The 21,719-nt window shown below is 36.7% G+C and overlaps 3 protein-coding genes across 5 annotated transcripts; all 3 read left to right on the plus strand.

Moving 5' to 3' along the window:
• The first annotated feature begins 2,387 nt into the window (after positions 1 to 2,387).
• Positions 2,388 to 7,049, plus strand: LOC113708664 (uncharacterized). Of its 3 annotated transcripts, none has more exons than XM_072065117.1 (11): positions 2,388 to 2,587; positions 2,860 to 2,999; positions 3,128 to 3,184; positions 3,291 to 3,353; positions 3,445 to 3,513; positions 3,756 to 3,848; positions 4,042 to 4,146; positions 4,223 to 4,300; positions 5,174 to 5,306; positions 6,057 to 6,162; positions 6,316 to 7,049. In XM_072065117.1, the coding sequence occupies exons 2-10, from the start codon at positions 2,862 to 2,864 to the stop codon at positions 6,155 to 6,157; spliced, it is 837 nt and encodes a 278-aa protein (XP_071921218.1). In that variant the 5' UTR covers positions 2,388 to 2,587; positions 2,860 to 2,861; the 3' UTR covers positions 6,158 to 6,162; positions 6,316 to 7,049. The 3 variants fall into 3 exon arrangements, with proteins under 3 accessions (XP_071921218.1, XP_027087024.2, XP_071921219.1); XM_027231223.2 differs by having other exon boundaries at positions 2,391 to 2,587; positions 5,174 to 5,302; XM_072065118.1 differs by lacking the exons at positions 2,388 to 2,587; positions 2,860 to 2,999; positions 3,128 to 3,184 and having other exon boundaries at positions 3,289 to 3,353; positions 3,630 to 3,848; positions 5,174 to 5,302.
• A 1,437-nt stretch (positions 7,050 to 8,486) lies between these two features.
• LOC113708665 (phosphoribosylglycinamide formyltransferase, chloroplastic) lies at positions 8,487 to 13,023 on the plus strand. The gene is made up of 5 exons (XM_027231224.2): positions 8,487 to 9,688; positions 10,230 to 10,338; positions 11,231 to 11,407; positions 12,053 to 12,179; positions 12,632 to 13,023. The coding sequence occupies exons 1-5, from the start codon at positions 9,325 to 9,327 to the stop codon at positions 12,743 to 12,745; spliced, it is 891 nt and encodes a 296-aa protein (XP_027087025.1). The 5' UTR covers positions 8,487 to 9,324; the 3' UTR covers positions 12,746 to 13,023.
• A 2,828-nt stretch (positions 13,024 to 15,851) lies between these two features.
• On the plus strand, positions 15,852 to 18,095 carry LOC113708911 (cationic amino acid transporter 5). Its single transcript, XM_027231626.2, has one exon. It carries the CDS (start codon positions 15,975 to 15,977, stop codon positions 17,736 to 17,738), a length of 1,764 nt encoding a protein of 587 aa, XP_027087427.1. The 5' UTR covers positions 15,852 to 15,974; the 3' UTR covers positions 17,739 to 18,095.
• Positions 18,096 to 21,719: the final 3,624 nt, after the last annotated feature.

Below are 21,719 nucleotides of genomic sequence, written 5' to 3' on the forward strand. Positions count from 1 at the left end.
CAATTAACTATTCTGTTCAAAGTTCATTCAACCTTTTGAAAGTTCATCTATTTTTTTTTAATAATGTATATATTGTTAACGTATATAAGATTTAGAATAAATTATATATTTTATCACTATATCTCAATTTATTTTTTGAGCCAACTTAAGTTCGATTTCAAGCATTCTTTTTTTTTACACGGTCGAATTTGAGTTTTGAAATCGAGAGTTTATTGAGTTCAAGTTCAAGTTCAAACTCCAATAATACATGTTCAAATTCAAGTTCGACCTTTTGAAAGTTTATCCATATTTTTTTATAGTGTATACACTGTCAACGTATATAAGATTTAGAATAAATTACATATTTTATCACTTTATCTCAATTTGTTTCTTAAGTGAACTCAATCTCGATCTCAAACACTCCATTTTTTACACGGTCGAATTCAAGATTCGAAATCGAGTTCATGGAATTCAAGTTCAAATTCGAACTTAGGTAATACACTTTGATCTCGAGCTTGAATACACTAGTATTCTAATTTGATTGAACTCGAATACACTAGTCAAATGCAACCAAACTAACACGACTTTTGCTGCACGTAGGATTTATAGTGTGTTTGGAAGGAGAGATTTGACCAAAAAAGAAAAGTAAATACCAATTTTTGCCCCCCATTTTTGCCTATTCGGACGGAAAGTGGAAAAGTAGCTACAAATTTTTCTCAAAATACCAATTATGTCCTTAAATGGTTATTGAACAAATTTTTAATAACATATATATCCAAAATCTTTCAACTTTCTTCTTTAAACTATCGAGCCACATCAAAATCTCTTCTTTTCTTTTCCTATCCTTTCTCTTCTTTCCTAACTTAAGTTTCTTTTTTTTTTTTTTTTTCTTTTCTATCCTAAACTCCCAAACTAGCTATTAGAGTTCTTGCCATATCGCAGTCACGCGCCATAAGAGCGTCCCAATGTCTGGCAGACAATTGCACCGATAGTTTCATCGCCTAGATTTCTGAATTCCTTCCTCTGCCTGTTTTCTTAAAGTCCACTGCAATTACCCCTAAGATTGTGGCACATTTGTCCAGAAAATGAATTAGGATCGTGGTACGATGAACGCTTTTAAATTTTTTTAATTCAAAACTATGCCTGACGCTGCTGTTGGTAAGCAATTAATTTCGTATTCAGAACATTTGAATTCAAGTTACCCTACTAACTAAAGCATCATTGACTGACAAATTGAAAAACCACTCTACTGTGTAAATCATCTTGTATGCCAAACGGTGTGCAGCGCATATGTTTCGTTCAACAGTGATTCAATTTTTGTCGATTTTCTTGACTTGGTTTGAGAACTCGAGTCAAACTTTTGATTAAGTCGCTCGCAAGTTACACATGCATCTCGTTCGACGGTGATTTAGTTTCTGTCGATTTTCTTGACTTGGTTAGACTTTTCTTAGATAAGTTAACATAAGAGTAGAAATAGAAATAGTATAAAAATTGCTTAGTGACGGAAAAAAACTAGTATGCCATATGACATGTTATGGGTTTGTAAAGGAGTGAGCTGCATTATTCTGTTTGATATCCTTTGACACTATCGCTATTTTCCAAAGAGTAATGAAAAAATGGTTGCAACAGCTTTCTTACACGTCATATTACAATAGTGTTTGGATAGTAGTTTATTTGAGATAATTTTGTGAAAAAATACTGTAGCACTTTTTTGATGTAATACATGTAAGATAAAAAAATGATTGAAAAATGTCCACGGCTTGTGATTGAAAAATACTGTAGCACTTTTTCAAGTTCACAGTTTCAGCTTGTGTCCACGGCCAACCTCTGCATATTATTGATCTATAATATGCTACATTGGATCAACTGATTAACTCAACTTTCCATCATTGAATTCGTATCATTTTCTAACTTTGCATTTTAAAATCTTAATAATTTTGGATACTTTATGTTCTAAATTCTCAAATTTATCTCATTTAAATCAAATCAATGACAGCGTTAGAAAAGTTAACGGTATATGTGATTAGTGGTTACAACATACCGGCAATTGAGGTGGGTAATAGCCCACCAATTTGTTGTAGCCTTTTCTTTTCCCTTTTTTTTTTTTTGGTTTTTCGAGAAATTTTTGGATTCAACAGCTAGCAACTAAGGAAAAAAATATATAAATGATCTGAAGTTGCGTAAAGTGTATCTAGTTTTTTTTTTTAAAAAAAATTTAAAATAAATAAAATTTTTGTAGGGAATTTTAAAATAAATAACTATCATCTTGTTGTACGTTGTTCATTAACTAAATACTTGAATTTTTAGTCAATATTTGGTCGTTTATTGGCTCAAATCACAAATGAGCTCTTCCAGTTGGGCCTTGATCATTTCCTGTCTAACCCACCAAATGGTATGCATGCGTTTGAGCAATCGAGTCAGGATGCTAAAAAGACATGCCCAGCCCAGCCCAGCCTAACATTGACCCAACCGCCATTTCTCCATCTTCAAACTTCAAGCCGTTCCACCAAGAAAAAAGGGCGAGAAACAAAGGACACAGAAAAGTTTCCACTTTCCTCGGTGAAGCTGCATTTCTATGCTTAACACGATTGCATTTTTACCACTTCAGGTATGGATTGAAGCCAATTATATTATAACAAACGTAGAATGAATGCAAAAGGCGATCCTTTTCTTCTTCTTCTTCCCATAAATAAAGTTCATTACTTTGAACAAGCATTTGCATACCACTTGTTCGACGAAATTCCCGAGTCAAATTTAGTGTATATGCAAGATACTTGAAAAAGCCCTTAATTCCATTAGTGGACAGTAGCGAAGAAGGATAAGCTTAATTCAATTTGGTTCACACTCTTTTTTTTTTTTTTATTATTGAATTTGCTGCAGGAATGGAACCGGCTCATGATAACGATAAATCAGAGAACGAGAAAAGTGGAGCTGAGCTAAATGGTTTGCTGGAAATTCTACCCCCAGTTGAGTTCTGTTGTGTTTATGGTTCCACTCTCCATCCAAACAATCTCGACAAGGTTTTCACTTCTTCCCCTTTCTCCACCATGTTTTGCAGCAATGATCACTTGAATACTCTTGTGCAACATTTTCAGGTTTCTTTCATTCACTTGTGTGTTTCTTTGTTTAATTTTGTTTGGTTGTGCAGAACTCGATGATAGATTGCATTATTGGTGTGTCTGATCCTGAGAAATGGCATTCTGAGGTATGCAGTTGGATTGCTTTGTGCTGCATCTTTATTTATATTGCTTTATGTCTCTCATGAACTCGGTGAACCATGCTGATTTGTCTACTCCCTGTTTTAAATGAAGAACTTGAAGATGAATAGGAATCACTATGCTTCATGGTTGGTGCACTTCGGTGGTGCAGGGCTGGTGCTACTCTTGCTTGATTTTTGACTAAGATTTACTTATTTAATTTGGTTTAAGTTGAATTATATAAATGATTTCGATCATATGATAATAGATTGCTGGCGTAGCTGATGATATTGGCGTTGGCGTGCACTTCAATCCATTTGTTTCGTTGAATGATAAGGTATCTACCATTTCAAATGAATGCGTATATTTTTCTTTTGTCCGTCGAAAACATATAGAGTGTATGGTTTTGGTTGATGATATGAGCTGGCATGTGTCTCTTTTGTGTGCTTTTAGTGCGAGGAATTGAACACACCACAACTCTGTGAAGTTCAAGTGGTTGTTGACTTACATTTACATGGGTTCTATCAATGCCTTGCGGTATATCTTTCTTGTAATTTTACCTTTAACTGATTTTGGCAGATGTATAAGTATGGAGTTGTTAGAATGGATGACTTGATTAACGACATTCTGGGATGGCAGAGATTCTACCTTTGTGGCCGCTTGCAAAAACCTGTATGTTTTATTTCAAATTGCTCCAATTTTCAATGAATTGCTTTTTCTGGTAGGACTTGGCTTGTGAAGTTTTCATGGAAATGTTTTCCATTATACTTAAATTTAGAAAATGTCCATTTGCATTTCATCTTTAAATGCTTAATAAGTTGCACTGAAGCTTATATCACATTCGAATATATCATTTTGCTTGTAGGTAAATATCATCATGGATAGTTTGGATCTTGAAAATCTGAATCACATTAATCTGAGGGCTGCAACTTCTGCTGCTCTTCTCCTTTTGCCATCCAAGTTTACAGAGGTTTGCTGGTTTGTGATGTTTTATGTTTGATTCATAAACTTATCTTCTGTCTTCTAAAAATTGGCATGTTTTGCAGGAGGATCTATATGCCAAAATATGTAGCCTATCATATATGGGCGACTTAAGAATGCTCTTTGCTGAAGACAAAAATAAAGTAAGCTGATTGAAACTCTGGGAGATTTGCAGTAGATATGGCTTTTGGTAGCACAAGAAAAGCTCTATCTTCTCCTTCTACACGTCTTTTGTCACATGGAATTATCAACAGCTTACAGATCCTTTCTTTTCTTGTTGGTTTTATCATACAAGATGGACATGGCTTCTGTTTCTGGCACCTATTTTGACAAAGTTTAAACATATATCTTTCCTCGATTCTTAATCAAATCAATAGTTTTCTCCAATGTTTTATTTTGTGTGCTATATCACCAACTAGGTACTAGTTTAAGAAACAGCAGACTTTGGCTCTCCTGATGGCATTAAGTTGTGCACTTCTCACAATATTTTCCCCTAACAAGTAGGGCTGGATCCTGAAATCCTTGTTGGTGTTCTGAACGATCATTGGCAGCGTCCTTGGTATTTAGACCATGTAAGTCGAGTTATTAAGGGCTTCTGTGTAAGGTACCAATCATAGGAGTGGATCAAATATAGCGATTCTTATAAGCCAGTTGATACTTTATCTAGTTATAGCATCAGCTGTCAAACTGATTTAAATTTTGTCTTCAAGTGATGTTCCTTTCTTAACAGTAGGACTGATTAGACTTGACAGGCTGGGGTCCACTTGTTCTTGTGGTTGAGTTGGAGGTCAGGTTTATGCCCGCCTCCATTCCTGAAATTCTCTAAGTTCTTGAAAAAGTGCCAGAGAACCATGCCTAAAGCTCCACCATCAAAGGTGTTATTCCCTGAAATAAATTTTTAGAAATGACTTTTATATGGCATAGCTGTAAGCTTGAGAAGATTTAGGGCGATGCTGGTTCTTTTGTTTATTTGAGTATCATCATTCTATTTAACAGAAATGCCAATCTGTCCACAGGTGAAAAAGATTGTCCAAGGGCAGTTCAGTTTGTTTCATAGAATGTATAACCCTTTCCTTGAAGAATATGCTGCCAAGGACTTGTTGAGACTTTCATCTTCTGGTGATGCTCAAGTAACTATATCTCAGGTAGGTATGTCTAAATTTTTTAGCTAGCTACATGAATTTAACTCATTCTTCCAGTTCTTGTTATCTTTCAATTCAATTTTTTTTGTTAAACGTTTAAACTCAACTCAATTTTCCCTCACCTATCATTTCTGTGATCAAGTTATGTCCTCTAGCTTGCCAAAAATATTGGCTTGGACAATCAGTAGTCGGGACCTCTTCACTGATTGACTTTGTAATTGAATGCTGTATGACTAGCATCATTGTGTTTTCTTTGAAAAGGTCAAATCTTATTGATGTTATCTGGCATGTAGTACACTTTTCTGTTTGTTCTTTGAAATGGAACACTTTTTGTCATCTATGTTAAGCATTCAATTTATCAAGTTTCAAATGACTGTCGACTGTCAGCTGCTTCTCACTTGTCTGAGCTTCTAAGGGAAACTTCTGATTTCTCAGATTTTCTTTATTGAGGCTATATTAGGTTTCATGTGATTTAAAGCAGTCTAAGTTGGTGTACTTTTCTCTAGAGTCTGTTTACAAGATTGGTTGCGTCTGTATCGGATATTCTCTACTTGTGACCAGTGAAATTTGATGCTACGTAGTCTGAAAGTGCATGTTTATAGTCAAACCTGGTCTCAGAGGATCTGATATTTATGTATTGAATTTGAAATTCAACTTTCGCACATATGTCATGGATCCAATGGTAATAGTGTATACACTATCAGTGTATATAATTTTTACTTTTTTTCTAATATATACTTTGAACTGTTAAAATAAGGATTGTGGGTCATCTGCTGCTTCAAAATTTGTCTCTTCTCTTCCACCACCAATCAGAAGTCAAATGGGGATAAAACTTGGAGAGAAGAAAATACTGGATGAATTGGGTATGGACCTCATTCATTCATTTGTTTAGTTGGTCTTGGTATGATGTTACTTATTTTATGGATTAATGTGTCACTTGCTCTACAAGTTGTTGACTTGGACCTCCACGTGGCCTTTTGTGTATACAACTAAGTTATATGGCATTTGGTTTGTAGGTCGAGTTAAACAACAAGTTGTAATTGGTTCAAAAGAAGAGGCTGCACAGTGTATGCAGAAGCTTCTTAGGAACAAAGTTATGATTTCAAGTGCAAGGCAGGCTGTTGCTGGCCTATTGACAGTTGGTGTATTTGGCGGAGCTCGATATGTTAGTAAAAAAATGCAGAAGGCCTGGAAATCTTAGATATAATCTCCATTCAGAGAACCAAGGAGTTGAAGGGGCTCTACCATTTGTGAAGACCTGCCCAGTCCATTTTTTATTGTCTAAGATGGTCAGGGAAGAAGAAGGAAAAGACAGAGAAAAAGAAGGCTCCCTCCTGCACCTGAAGTCAAAATCCTTAAGGAGAGTGATACAAGAACATATTTCTCCTTTTGATGAAATAGGTCCGAAGAACAATTTTGAGAGAATGATGGTCGGGAAGGGTCAACCAAAGAAAAGAAAATGTGCTTTACGTGTATGTCTTTTGTAGACGCAGATGAAGCGACGGTAAATGTGGATCAAATAGCAAGTTTTCGTCTGTGAACAGCGAACATGTTAAGCCTACGAAAATTGCTATTAGAACATGGATTTTGTACAACAGGAATTTCATTGTTAGACATGATGAAGAAGCTTTGTGGTAAATCTGGCCGATGAGTGCCCAACATTTTGTATTCCTGCCTGTGAACAAAGGCAAAAAACAGCTCGAGAAGGAATCCTTCAATCTCCAGATATCAGTTAATTGTCTCTTTACAATCAGATGTCTGCAAATAGAAGTCCTGTTTCTCTCAATTGCAAAAACCATTTCAGAGATGGTTGTCATTGCTTCTATAATCTTAGCTTCTGTACAAAAAGACTTACTTGTTGCTGCAATTGTCATAGTACTTGTTGCTGTTGTGGCAACAGACTACTTTTATTACTCTACTAATCTAATTTTTACCAAAGTTTATAAAGTCGGAATCCTGCATCTGCACCACATCATTTTGCAGGATCAGATCGTAGAATAATACACGATCCTACCCAAAAAAAAAAAAAAAATGCAGATGCAACATGAGCATGGGGAGAAGAACACATTTACACCATTATCCTCTTTTTCATTGGAAAATATTTCAAGTCAATGAATGAAATTCTCACCATGATCCTCTCGTTTATATGATCACCATTCTAACTGAAATTTTATCCGTTCTTGTTTGTATTCACAAAAACGTTACATTATTTTTTCCCCTAGATTGTTTTGTGTCAGCTACTACTCTTCCATTAATTATCTCAAGTCATCCTAATTTTTCGTGGTTACTCACTTCTGATTTTTCTTTTCTTGCCACTTCAAACATATTTCAGAATACCCTTATCAATAACTATGCTTGGGAATGCTGAGAAAATTTAAAAGAAAATCCGTAAGAAAAATGAAATAAGGGAGATAATAAATGATAATAATAATAGAAAACTACCCAATAAACATTTTTTTTTTTGGGTAAACAACAAAAAAGTTCTATGTGATATGGCTATCTTACAGAAAAACTCCTTGTGATTTTAAATCATACGTGTTGGTATCTTATGATTCGAAATGGATGAAAATCGTTAAAATAAATGGTTTTGAGTGAAATGACAGAAATGCTCTAATGGTATAAGCAAAAATAACCTAAAACAAATGATTTTTGATTCATTAGTTTTATTCACTAATAATATAAGCAAAAAAGTTGATTTCTACAAGTTTGGAGCAAATTTGAAGAAGAATCATAGTTGTTTTATTAAGGTATGAGGGGCAAAATGGGTATTTCAGGTCAAAATTTACCTTAAAAAGCTATTTTTTGGAAGAATCGCACGCATTTCCAGCATGTTTACATCAAACACATTAAATTTAACAATTTCTGTTAATTTTTTTACTTTATATCAAATCATGAGGTACTGATGTGTATAATTTAAAATCATATGAGACTTTTCTATAAAATAGCTATACTAGGAGTAGGCCTGTCAACTGTCCGAATCCGTCAAATAATTTCGGGTACGGGTAGGTATATAATTCTGTTACCTGAACCTGGATCCGGATCCGTTTTATCAAACATAAAAACGGATTAGATACGAATATATTCCGATCCTTATTCGACCCGGATCCGAATATAATTTAATTAATAATTTAAAAAAATATATTTATCACTATAATACTCCAACTTTACTTCAATTTGTTATCCAAACAGGCTAAACCCTGATACCCCATTTTAGACAAGCGCCGCATGTCTCTCTCACTCTCTCTTCTCTTTTGTTGTTCCCAATTTTAGCCGTACCCTTTTCAAGCTTCAAAGAGGAGCAAGGCAAAATCTAAGCTTCCAGTCCATCGCCTCTCTTTCTCATCGGCCCCGGGCCATTAGTTAAAAGGAAGGAAGGAAAGAAGCGGTTGCAATGCCCAAACCAATTTAAAAAAAAAAAAAAAATCTGAAAGGATCTATTTGCAGTGGAAAAAGCCAGGTTGGGTTTTGTTTTGCATTTTTCTATTTCTGGGTCTGTTAACTGTTAAGGAAATAGAAGGGAGAGGGAGTTTTTCTTCTCTGAAATGTAAATACGCTACTACATTGATGGATTGATAGAGCAAAAGAAAAAGAAGCAGAAGAAAGAGAAGTGAGAGAGCAATTATTGTTTAGTTGGTTTAAATGCAGTCTGCAGTGGACTGGATTGGTGGGGACCGTGGGGTATATTCATCCTCCATTCTTCATTGTTCATTCCTGCGGCTGCTTCCTTCATCATCTCTACCTCCTGCTCTCCAAAACAACAATTAAGCAACAGGAGGCACTTTTATCACCTCGATTTCCCACCTCTATTTTTCTACTTCGGACTTTCTTTACGGGATTGCTCTGCTCACTTCTATTGATGCATATTTTCCTTTTTTAAAAAAAAAATTAAACCAATTTCTTTTATTAATGTGGTTCAGCTTTGTACCGTCTCTCTCTCTTTTTTGCGGGTAGGCCGACCCGGATCCGAGACCCGTCGAATCCGGTTCCGGAACATAAAGAAGAGACCCGTCGGTAAACGGGTCGAAATGGACGCTCACAGCTCAGTTTTTGGAAATTATTCTACCATTAATAGTCCTAAAACCCAGTGTTATGCCTTAAAGCCTGTGGCTTTTTCAAGTTCAAAACAAGTTCTCTTGAGGACCCATTTATCTTTTCCTTCAAATATTGCAATTACGGAGAAAAGATTGAGGATAAGAGCTAGTGTTGAGGAGGTACACAGTGAAATAGTTGGTCCTAATGTGCTTGAGGATAGTGTAAAAGTAAAAGTTAGGAGGAAAAATCTAGCTGTTTTTGTTTCTGGTGGAGGTTCCAATTTCAAGTCACTTCATGAGGCAACTGTCAATGGCTTTATTCATGGAGACATTTCTGTCTTGGTCACCAATAAACCTGGTATTGAAAGCATGGTGTTTCATTTGTTTGCTTCTCCACTTCAATTGTTGCATGTTATGTTTTTGTGATATTCAATGCTTCATTGTAGGAAGTTTTCAGCTTTACCATTTGTTTTGGTTTATTTAGATATGAATTGCATAGTTTTCTTCCTTTACAGACTCATGCTAGTGTGCATTGCCTCCATAACTCTTTGAAGAATGATTTAGGAAAGCAGAAATAATCAAACTATCTGGGCTACCTCTAGTCATACATGTTTAAAGGTTTTAGCAATTTTGTTTAGGAACACTTGTAGAGAAGGTTTTGTGAAGATTATGCCATGATAAGTTTGTGAAAGGAGATTAATGAACTGAATACCAAGATTCTTGTGATAATAAAGGCTTTATGGATTTATAGCATTCTAGATCCATTTTAGTATAAACTAATAAAATCAAGGTCCTACGTGTTTGTTTGTATCAAACAAGCAAGTGGTGGAGTGTCAAAAGTTTAAGTTCATATGCTGTCTCCTGATCATTTTTTTCTAGTGACTTTTTATGCATAACAGACTGTGGAGGTGCAGAGTTCGCTAGAGATAAAGGCATCCCTGTCATTTTGTTCCCTAAGGTGAAAGATGGTTCTGTTTTGTCTTCCAAAGACCTTGTAAATGCTATTAGGTATTTTTTCCCTCCCTGCTTTATAGCGAGCATTTTTGCTATCACGTTTTGGGTGAAAATATGTCTTCTGGAAGTCCTTCTGCTGCCTAAATTCATTTTTAGGATTAATTTACTGGATACTCTGGCTGAAAGCTCTTGTTTGCTTTTGAATTTGCTTAAATAAAAGAAGAGTACTGGACATTGATTTCCATAATTTTAGTGTCTTCCTCTTAGATTATACAGTAAATAGAAGTATGAGGTACATGAAAGGCATTTGGTCTTGCAATATGACTGGTTCTCGATTTGAACTTGTCACTTGGAACTTATATATGATTACTGTGATGAATTGTGTGCTTAATCTCACATGTACCCTCTTTGAAGTCTTTAGTAAAGATTATGGAAAAATGTGAAAACTATGGTAGTTATTAGAGCGTGTTTGAAATTGATTGGGCATATGATTCGATTTCAAGGGGTTGTTTTCACATGTGGTGATATTTGCAAATTGGAAATGGAAAGGCAATGAGGCAATGAAGATAGATGTGCATGATTCAAGTTACGAAAGTGATGTAATCTAAGAGGCTTGGATGGTAATAATGTACTTCTCCTTCCCCAAAGAGCATGAATTATTCTCTGAAATTTGTCCTTGAAAATTTGCATATCTTGATGGATATGAATGTATAATTGTGAAACCCATCCATGCTAAGTAAGTTTCTGTCATCAGCTAGTACATTTATCAGTCACTAATAGTATCCTCTATATTGACATCCCATCCAAACAAGATGAATTAACCCACAAAAGAAAAAGCAAAATCAAGAAAGATCAGGAAACCATAAAAAGAAAGAAAAAAGAAGTTAATGGCTATTTGTGCTTCGCCATTTCTCTTTTAATTCTCCCTGTGCCGTGAACTTGACAGAAGCTACAAGGTCGATTTCATTGTCTTAGCTGGCTACTTGAAGCTTATACCTACTGAGTTGATTCGAGCATTTCCAAGGTCCATACTGAACATCCATCCTTCACTTCTTCCAGCTTTTGGAGGCAAAGGTTATTACGGTATGAAGGTGCATAAGGCAGTCATTGCATCTGGAGCAAGGTTAGTCCTCTCCCCACTGTCGTTGATGTCTAACTTCTTTTTCTTTTGGTTCTGTTAGTCCTTTGTCTTTGATGGAATTTTCCTTCAAAGTGTTAAGAAAATGTATGACGAGTATTATCAGCAGTTCAATCTCTTTGACACTCCTTACCTATTAAAATGCTTTTGAGTTTCCAGACTGAGCTGGATAATTTGTAAAATCCATCAATTCTAATGGCAGAGCTTCAAAGTTGCTTAGTTATCTGTCAGAACATTATTTGTGGGTTGCGATAGTGCAAGCATAACCTGTCATTGAACTGATACCTGATATTTGTCAATGTATGCTTTACTAAAGTATTTCAAACTCATGTTTTGCTTCTCTTTGCCTCAAAAAATATTTGGTCTTCTCTTCTCTTTGTTTCCCATTTTCAATGCTTTTTTTTTAAATGATTGGAGAAGAGGAAGGTAGCGGCTAGTGAGAAGAGATTTTTACTGTGAAACATGAGATCATCAGTCTATATATACTCCTCTTCTACGTGGATGTAGAACATATCTTTGCCGTTAAAATTCTATTAGGCTTAGCTGTTTTCAGTCAAGAGACTTTTCTTTAAATTTTTATACCTTTCATATAGCAAGTAATTTCCTGTTATTTCTTTCGGTGTTTCTTAGATACTCGGGCCCCACAATACATTTTGTGGATGAGGAGTATGACAGGGGTCGCATACTTGCCCAAAGGATTGTACCCGTGCTACCTAATGACACAGCAGAAGAGCTAGCTGCGAGAGTCCTTCATGAGGTAATGAAGTTTTGTGTAAGGTTTTACACGCCAAATGTGCAATTCTATGTTTCATTCAGATGCACTAATGACTACTTGAAGAAAAGTTTATTGCTAATCTGTTTGGCACAATTATTGGTTCTTGCTTTTGAACTTATATTGTCTCAAACATGTTAGTGCCTGCCTTGAATAAATTGACACCTGGTTGAACTTTTTCACCGTTGTTATGGCTTATCATCCGTATTCCTATCCCCCTATCCACTGCATTCCTTCCAATGTATACTGTGCATGCTTTTCTTCGAATTGAGACTAGAAATGATAGAAGGGAAGACCAGGGATTAGAAAAGCTCAAGCCTGACACCCTCTCTAGTGTGATTTGAATTTTCTGTAATTCACCTCAAATTTTCTTTACAATGCGCCTTTTTTCTGATATTTTCATCTTTGATGACATGGTTTTTTTGTATTATTATTAGGAACATAAATTGTATAAAGAGGTTGTGGCAGCATTATGTGAAGAAAGGATAATCTGGCGGGAAGATGGTGTACCTTTGATCCAATGCAAAGAAAATCTTAGCCTTTATAAGTAGTGCTTTCAACCATCATTCAATCCCTTAAGGGAAAATCTTCATGCAAAAGCTCGTGGCTGCCTGTCCTTTTTGCTACAGAGTATGTGTAAGTTATAATATTGTGTTGCACTTACTGCTAATGTGGAGTAGTAGATAACATGCTAGCTTTACAGCATATCTAGGTAAAAGAGAGTTGATTACCTGTAGGGGCTATGTTTTCCCCCACATCTTGCTAATTTCCTATCAAGATGATGAATTTTACAATCTGGAAGAGTGTATTGAAAATGCGGCTTTTCAAACTGACAGTTTACTGTTATTTTGTTATCACTGATGATTGCAGTAGTCAGCCTTGCTAGCTTCAATAGCGAGGTAAACTGTTGCCTTTGCTCTTGTATTATCTCACCCATTCGGTGTTCTACAGTGCTGGGCTATTGGCTGCTGCCACCATTGGTATTGTTGCATTTGTGTGGTATATTTGCTGTCGTCTTGAAGTCATTTGAGTTTATTAGCTTGTACGTCTACAAGTTTAACATGTGATTACATGCTCTATAAACTGCAGTTTTATGTAAAATGTGATAACAGGCCTTGTGAACTTGTGATCACTTTCCCGTATACCCCAGAAAAGGTAAACAAAAAGGAAACAAAACAGGTGGAAAACTACCTTCAAGATGGTGGAAAGTTTCATACTTGGTTACTAGAAAATCCTAATACAACTCCAGTTGGATACAAACTTTGCCTCTTAATTACAAGATTCAGGTGAATGTGAAAGATGGAGAGTTACAAAGTTCCCCTTTTGTAATTTGGAATGGCAAAAGACATGAGACTCTGATGATGGTGCAAATGATAGGCCACCAATTCTTTAACTGGAAAAAGGAGATTTGCTATAAAACTCTTAACTCCCCAAGCAACAGACACACAAATAATTCCTTCATTAACCGCAAACATAAATCATGAACAAGGCAACTCTACACCTCGAAACCATAGCTTTCGAGTCTTGTGCTTGACCAAAAACGGAAAAAAGGAAAAAGAGAAAAAGGTGGTGGTAATAGTCAAGAGTTTTTGTATTTTGATTCGTTGTGTATTCCAAAATGTTGCCTTGACTTGAAAAAGGCTATAAAGACAAGAGGGTCGCAATTATTTTTGGAATTGCATATTGTTGTTCCAAAAGTCAAAAAATAGATCCGTCCTGGCCCATGCAAGAAAATAAATAATGGAGTATCATTATTCATCAATGACCATCACTGATTAGAATTTCAATGTCTAATTTGTTCCTATCCCTTCAAAATTCTTGTCAAACAAGCCTGAGTTGGAGGGATCTCATCTGGTTTGCATCTTTGTGCTCACTGGCCAGGAAGCTCACAATCATGCTGGATCAGCTATTGTCTTGTCCTCTGTTGCTTCTGGCATTTCAGCAATGCTCTCAGTCTTCTGCTACACAGAATTTGCAGTAGAAATTCCGGCAGCCGGAGGGTCATTTGCTTATCTGAGAGTAGAACTAGTAGACTCTGCAGCCTTCATAGCAGCAGCAACTATACTCCTTGAAAGCGTGGTTGGAAGAAAATACCTTCATGTTGCTTCTGATTTGTCTTTGTCCGTCTACATGCCACTTTTGACCTGGCTCATAAAAAATCTACGGAGATTGTTGATGAAGAAAATACAGAAAAACCAAACCTACCCCAAACTAAATTTTCATATACAGGAGTCTCATTATTGTTATCATATTCCTATATACATTCAGAAAAAAAATTAGGCTGGATTCCAAGAAAATATGTCATGAATGAGCATGATTAGCTACATCATTAACGTTTTCACTGGACACTGATACAGAGAGTACTGAAAATAATTGAACCCAATTAGGGGTCATTTTTTTTTTAAAATTTTAAACCCAAAATAGTTTTATGGGCATCGGATCCCGCTTTCTTTTTATTTTTTTTCTTGCTCTTTAATTTTTATTTGGTGTGAAATGGTCATGATCATCTTGGCAGCCATGTTTCAATACAGACAACAAACAAGTCATTAACATCATACATAATCTCTCATTGTCACAAATTAGAGTGGTCCTAGGCAAAATGGTTAGGAATATGGGATTTTCAGGAATTGAGGGGAAAAGAAGAAGAAAAGACATCAAGGGACTCTTCATTCTTTTCAAGATAATGCAGGAGGCCTGACAAGTCAAAGACAGTTCTTAATGTGGTTCACCCCACTTAAATAAGGTACTGAGTATGGAACTGGACAGGAAAAGAAAGAAAAGTTAATGTCATGTAAATGTTTTCTTCCATGAACCATGATCGAAGTCTTGGTCTACTAGTCTAATCATAATCGATTGCAAAGAAAAATGTTAAGTTTAGATTCTTGGCTGTCACTTTTGTCTTCTAGTCCTTGTATTCTTTAAGAGCATGCAGGCATATGAATCTGATCATGCCACTTGCTTATAATTTTTTGGGTTCAAACCAATCTTTGCGTCTAACATTCTCAGATTTTTATGGCTGAAAAAGTTGAGGTAGAAAGCAACTGACCCCAAAGAAACAAGAAATCGAAATAATATGAAATGAAGGAAAGCAATATGAACCAAAAATATGGATATTGGATAAAACAGCCTTAAAATATGAAAGCTACCAGTTCAAAGTTTTCCACAGCCAAAAATAAATTAAATGCTTTGTGGAAATGAACAGATAGCAAGACAATCACACTGAAGTCTTTTTAACTCTTGAAAAAGAGTGATTTTAACTCTTGAACCAATCAAGAATACGTCATGAGTCTTGACTTCTATTTGGAGGTTTGAAACTCTGCAGAATTGCATGCATCTCTCACAACTTAGGCGTATAATTGAGAAGGTTATAATCAACTTGAAAAGATACCACGATGCATTTGGCCAAACAATGAGAGGAACCACACAGCTTGGACGTGTGTAATAATAGAAGGCAAACCCACTGCAATTTAAAGCACCTAGCAATCAGGATGAGATATTGCCGGCGGTCCTCTGTCCACATCAGATGACACTAGAGAAAATAGAAAAAATTAAAGAGGACAGGATCTTGGAAAATCAATAGAAGAAGACAAGAAACGCATTTAATCTGACTATTTCACGCGGAATATCAAATTGCAAGTTGTTTGCTGGATTACCCACATCTGTAATTAACTGGCCTTAACAAGTCTAATATCAATTGAAACACAAGCATAGAATAAGCAACAGCTTGAACTCTAGCTTTGCTATAGTCTTGAAAGCAAGTCACTGGAGAAAAGCTAGCAAATGGGGTCAGTGGGAAAAGAAAGCATCAATGAGGCTCAACCAAGGAGTTATTGGAGATGGAGCAAAAAAGACTTCTTTCCTGAAGAATCCTTCCAGAGCTGGAGTAACTACAGGTCTGCCTTATCACAGACTGGTATTCGATTCAAGGACCGTGTTGTAGGTCGGTCTGATGATGCTAATGAAGTTGGGGAGGTCAGGAAAGAAAGTGAGAATGACATGAAAAAATGCCTGAGTTGGTGGGATCTCATCTGGTTTGGATTTGGCTCAGTTATTGGAGCTGGCATCTTTGTACTCACTGGCCAGGAAGCTCATAAGCATGCCGGGCCAGCTATTGTGTTATCCTATGTTGCTTCAGGCATTTCTGCAATGCTCTCGGTCTTTTGCTACACAGAATTTGCAGTGGAAATTCCAGTTGCTGGAGGGTCATTTGCTTACCTCAGAGTAGAACTAGGCGATTTTGCAGCCTTCATAGCAGCAGGAAATATACTTCTTGAGTGCATGGTTGGAAATGCAGCAGTAGCAAGAGCTTGGACTTCATACTTTACAACCCTCCTTAATCGCCATCCCAATTCATTGCGAATCCATACAAATCTTGCTGACGGATATAACCTGTTAGATCCAATTGCAGTTGTAGTTCTCGTAGTTGCCAGTACTATTGCCATGACCAGCACAAAGAAGACTTCATACTTCAATTGGATTGCATCTGCAATCAACAACATTGTAATTATATTTGTTATAATAGCAGGATTTGCTCATGCAGATACCACCAATCTGTCCCCCTTTTTGCCCCATGGTGCTGAAGGGGTCTTCCAAGCGGCAGCAATTGTATATTTTGCATATGGAGGATTTGACAACATAGCAACTATGGCTGAAGAGACGAGAAATCCATCAAGAGATATACCACTAGGATTGCTTGGATCAATGTCACTGATCACAGTGATATACTGTCTGATGGCACTTTCACTTAGTATGATGCAGAAGTATACAGATATTGACCCAAATGCTGCCTACTCAGTTGCATTTCAGAGTGTGGGTATGAACTGGGCAAAGTATCTGGTTGCTCTGGGAGCTCTCAAGGGAATGACCACTGTTTTATTGGTAGGTGCACTTGGACAAGGACGATACATTACTCACATCGCGCGAGCACATATGATTCCTCCATGGTTTTCACTTGTCCATCCGGTGACAGGAACTCCTATATATGCTACTCTTTTGATCACCATTTCTGGTTCCTGTATCGCTTTCTTTTCAGGCTTAGGTGTCCTGTCAAGTCTCTTATCGGTTAGCACCCTATTTATCTTCATGATGATGTCTGTTGCCCTTCTTGTGAGAAGGTACTATGCTAGAGGAATAACTCCTCAGAGGGATGCCTTGAAGCTGATGATCTTCTTACTTCTTATCATTGCTTCCTCCATGGGAACTTCTGCTTACTGGGGCTTAAATCCAAAAGGGTGGCTGGGTTACACTATAACAATTCCTCTTTGGTTTTTTGCGACTCTGGGGATTTCAGTTTTCTTGCCACAGCAGAGAGCACCAAAGGTCTGGGGTGTTCCACTTGTTCCGTGGCTGCCATCCTTATCCATTGCTACAAATTTGTTTCTCATGGGATCTTTAGGTGCTGAGGCTTTCATGAGGTTTGGAATATGTACAGTGGTAATGCTGATTTATTATGTCTTTGTTGGTTTACATGCTACTTATGACTTGGCTCATCAAAAATCCTCGAAGACTGTTGATGAAGAAGATACAGGAAATCCCAACCCCTAGATTAAATTAACTTTTATACAGTCTCATTATTGTTATCCAGTTCTACATACACTCAGAAAATATACGAGTGTACGTTCCAAGAATGTCTGTCAACGCGAATGATCTTATTACTTGAGGAAAAGAATATGCTGTTCTGCCCAAATAATCACCATCGATTGTCTGAAACAATTGTGCTTGACAATTGTTCAGACCCTTTGTTGCAGTGGTTATGCAATGCAAGGTTCAGGATGAAGTATCCTTAGAAATGTAAAAGGCAGATATGGTATCCATTTCTTGTTTCCTGGTTGTGTAAAGTTGCTGCTGATTTGGTTGTGAATTGCCAGATGCATATATTAATCTTTCCCCTTCATGCTCAAACTCAATGGCTAATTGATTAATTTTCACAAGTCACAGAGCAATTAACGCTGTATTACAGTGCTTCAAACATTAGAAACACAATCTTATGTCTGCAGCAGTTCAATGTGGATAACAGCAAAACCAATCAGACTACCATTAATCAAGAGATTGACATCCTTTGGAAAGCTAATGTGTTCTATCAGTGCCTTTTCCTTTGATTCTTCTGTCCTAATACATGTACATTTTGGAGGTTTTCTCCACCAACCAAAAATCTTTACCCCAAGAGGTGGCAAATCAAGAATATTCTACACTATCAGTCGAGTTGCCACATGCAGCTAAATTTTTTTTGTGCATGAAGTAGAGCATAGAGGCAGAGTAATAACCTTGTCTGATGGAAACTAAAGTTTAAAAACTATCCTTTTTAAACCAGAAATGTCTCAAACTTTGTCTAGTTTAATGCATATACCAGGCCTAGACAGAGAGGAAGGAATTTTTTTAGAGATTTTGGGGGCCAAAGAACACTTGTATCTATTAGACAAATTCATCTGACTTGTGCATGTGGAAAGCAACCAATGTAACATGACAAATACAGTATACCAAAGGTATACAAGCTATTAGGCCATACATCTGAAACAACCAGCGATAGTGATATGTGAACCAGGATATTCTCGCATTTATTAAACCACTCTTAAGGAGGAGAAATCTTCAAGTTCTTGAGAAGAATTGACCCTGAAATCCTTGCTCTCTGAAGCTGAGCTCCCCAGTGAAGGCATAATGAGGCCTCTATCAACATATAGTTCTTTCCTTTTTATGGGAAAGGAAGCATGAGAAGGTTGCGCTTCAATCACCTCATATTAGCCCTAAACACCAGGAGAGGTACATTAAATACCAGGACTGAAGAGTGGTCTGTACCTCTTGCAACAATGTAATTGCAGTGGAAAATGGTTGGCTTCCTTCCCAGAGAAAGTTAGAAACTTGCTAGTAAAATGGGCTGCTGCTTGTCAAGGCTGCGAACACTAGAAATCCACTTTTGAGCGGGTACATTAAGGTGGTGGTTCTTAGAGCTTTACTTTTCAATCTGTAATTCAAATGCATATGATCATGTCCAGCAGAGAAAAGAGGAGACTTACTATAAACTATGCTCACAGTGGTCTTCCCCTGATGATTTCTAAACAGCAATCTTCCCTTTTTAGTACATAAGTCGAGAAGCGATTTGAGTAGTATTTCAATCTATTCTACAGGTTTTTTCTTCAATTTTTTAGCACATACAGTGAAGACATTTTTGTCTACACTTCAGAAAAAATTTATCAAAATGCTCCAAAAATTCCTGCAATAAAAGCATCCGTGGTCCACAAAGAAGTATATATCCGGAAAATAACTCCACCCTAACCTCAAAAGTGACTAGAACTGTAAATGAGCTAAATTGAACCGAGTATATCATATTTGAACTCTATTCGTTAAGCAATTCGAATAAGGTTGGTGCTCGTTCGCTAACTTTCGAACTCCAAACCTGTGTTCGTATTCGGCTTGTTAAGCAAAGTTCATGTTCGAGTTCGTGTTCGGTTCGGTTCTTTTAACATTAATGAGCTGTTCGCGAACACGTTCAAAAAGCTCGAATCCAGATTATTTTAAGTCTTAAATATGTCATACAAATCATTAATCATCCTCAAAAACAATTAAAGCACTAAGTGACTAAATTTTATTATTCATTAACTACATAACCAACATTAACATAAAAACAACAAATAAAACAAAACAATTGTCCTCCAAATATAAAAGTCCAGACATAAAATTAACCCTAAAATTTGTCAAATGACAATTATGTCCATATTCGTAAACGTTCGTCAAAACTCACAAACATACTCGTGCTCGTGTTTGCTCGATTATTAATCGAACAAAAAAATTTGTTCGAATTCAGTTCGTTTAAGGTTTTGAACGAGCCTTTCACGAACACAAACGATTCGTTTAAGGTTTTGAACGAGTCTTTCACGAACACGAACGAATCGAAACGGACCGAGCTACCGAACAGTTTGATTCGTTTAACAGCTCTAGTGACATTATGCTAATCGAAGTTCACTGTTTCAATGCATCTGGAGGATCAATGCACCAAGTCTCTTGATCTTCTTAGCAAATAGCCATCCTGTCCTTTCCTATGCTTCGAATATGTCATCCTTCCCAGAGTTTGTACATTTTGTAATGCCACATCTACAAAAAGAATTGCCCTCATAACCATATGGAATCTTCTGACAACAAGGAAATCCTATGACACAGTGGACACCACAAAATCAAACCTTATCTCGTCTCCTTGTTAGTAAATTGCTCCATAGAAAAACAATTCAATGAACCAAATCAAAAATAAGTTGAATAGTCAAGAAAGGGATAAAGTTTTACAAAACCACCAGAGTGGAGCTAAAACGTGACTGAAAGCCAAAAGGAAGATATTAGCATCTTCTTTTTATAGAAATACACAGGTATCGCACAAATTCAAAATGTAAACATCCAAAACTAGAGAAAAAAAATGGCAAATTATTAATTGTCACGATAAAATGAGGAACGAAGGGAAAAAAAGTAGCAGATAAAGGGATATGCAAGGCCATTTGCTCCTTTACAAGCATTTCATCATACCTTCTGGATGTCAATGAATATTGCTAGCATTAATGCAGTATGACAGAATACTCAGGCAAAGAGGGAGGAAGAAAGCACAATTGCTTTATATTCTGGTTCAGCCTTGCTCTGACCTTAGCTTTTCTTACAACAAAGCTCATCCTTTGTGGGAGGTTGAGCTTCAACCAAGTTTCTCAAGTTCTAGGCCATAAATGACTACACTACAGCTGTAATTTCATAATCAGCTCCCTAAGTATGAGAAAAATGTAGTTTTGGTACCTAAACTTTGAAGAGGAGGACAGGCAGCAGGTTCAATGCTGTGCTGCTGAAGAGGTTGTTCATGAGTAAGATCAATAAGCCTCCTCTGTCACTCTCCAGGCTTGTCAAGTTCATGGAAGGAAAGGAGGACAAAATTGCAGTGCTTGTTGGAACCATATGTTAGGTCCAAGGGTAGGAAATTTGAGAGAGCTAGGGGAAGAAGAAATAGCAGAGGCTTTAGAGTTTGAAGGGGGATGTCTCCTTGTTTTGGTGGTGCTATCTATAGCCGAACTGGCAATTTTTGCGAGACAATTTTGTCATACTTGATGTTTTGGAGACAATCAGTTAGCTTTTCTGTTGTTACCTTATTGTTGAATTAGAAATTCTGAACATGCGTCAATGTTTTCTTTTTTCTTTAATGCCATTCTTGTTTTCTAGCATCCACCTCAACCAAGCAATAGAGAACAAAAACGGTACACTTAAAATTCCTTTGTGCTGTGATGGAGTTTCACGCCTTGCTAAAAGATTTGTTCAGCCACTGCATGGAAATTGTTATCAATGTTGAAGTGAGTTGAATTGTAATGATCCAGAGAAGTTAAGTGCGGTGAAGATGAAGAGATACTGCATTTGGGAATTCTGCTGCATGTTGGCATATCGTCGGCTGCAAGGCTGATTTTTGGAGCCAACTTGATTTTTGTTGAAGTTCGATTTCTGGGTTTCTTATTGGAGAGCGAAGCAAAAGAGATGAAACAGATGCTATGTGATGCTTTCTTCTTCTTTTAT

Source organism: Coffea arabica, chromosome 9c (assembly GCF_036785885.1).
Source record: "Coffea arabica cultivar ET-39 chromosome 9c, Coffea Arabica ET-39 HiFi, whole genome shotgun sequence".
Taxonomy (NCBI): Eukaryota; Viridiplantae; Streptophyta; class Magnoliopsida; order Gentianales; family Rubiaceae; genus Coffea; species Coffea arabica.

What these genes read in the sequence shown, in the direction of transcription:
- LOC113708911 (XM_027231626.2), top strand. Translation starts at nt 15,975, where the DNA reads ATGGGGTCAGTGGGAAAAGAAAGCATCAATGAGGCTCAACCAAGGAGT.
- LOC113708665 (XM_027231224.2), top strand. Translation starts at nt 9,325, where the DNA reads ATGGACGCTCACAGCTCAGTTTTTGGAAATTATTCTACCATTAATAGT. An exon ending in GTCATTGCATCTGGAGCAAG is followed by an intron (nt 11,408 to 12,052) that starts GTTAGTCCTCTC and finishes GGTGTTTCTTAG; the next exon opens with ATACTCGGGCCCCACAATAC. An exon ending in CTGCGAGAGTCCTTCATGAG is followed by an intron (nt 12,180 to 12,631) that starts GTAATGAAGTTT and finishes TATTATTATTAG; the next exon opens with GAACATAAATTGTATAAAGA.
- LOC113708664 (XM_027231223.2), top strand. Translation starts at nt 2,862, where the DNA reads ATGGAACCGGCTCATGATAACGATAAATCAGAGAACGAGAAAAGTGGA. An exon ending in ACTTCGGTGGTGCAGGGCTG is followed by an intron (nt 3,354 to 3,444) that starts GTGCTACTCTTG and finishes ATATGATAATAG; the next exon opens with ATTGCTGGCGTAGCTGATGA. An exon ending in TTGCTGAAGACAAAAATAAA is followed by an intron (nt 4,301 to 5,173) that starts GTAAGCTGATTG and finishes ATCTGTCCACAG; the next exon opens with GTGAAAAAGATTGTCCAAGG.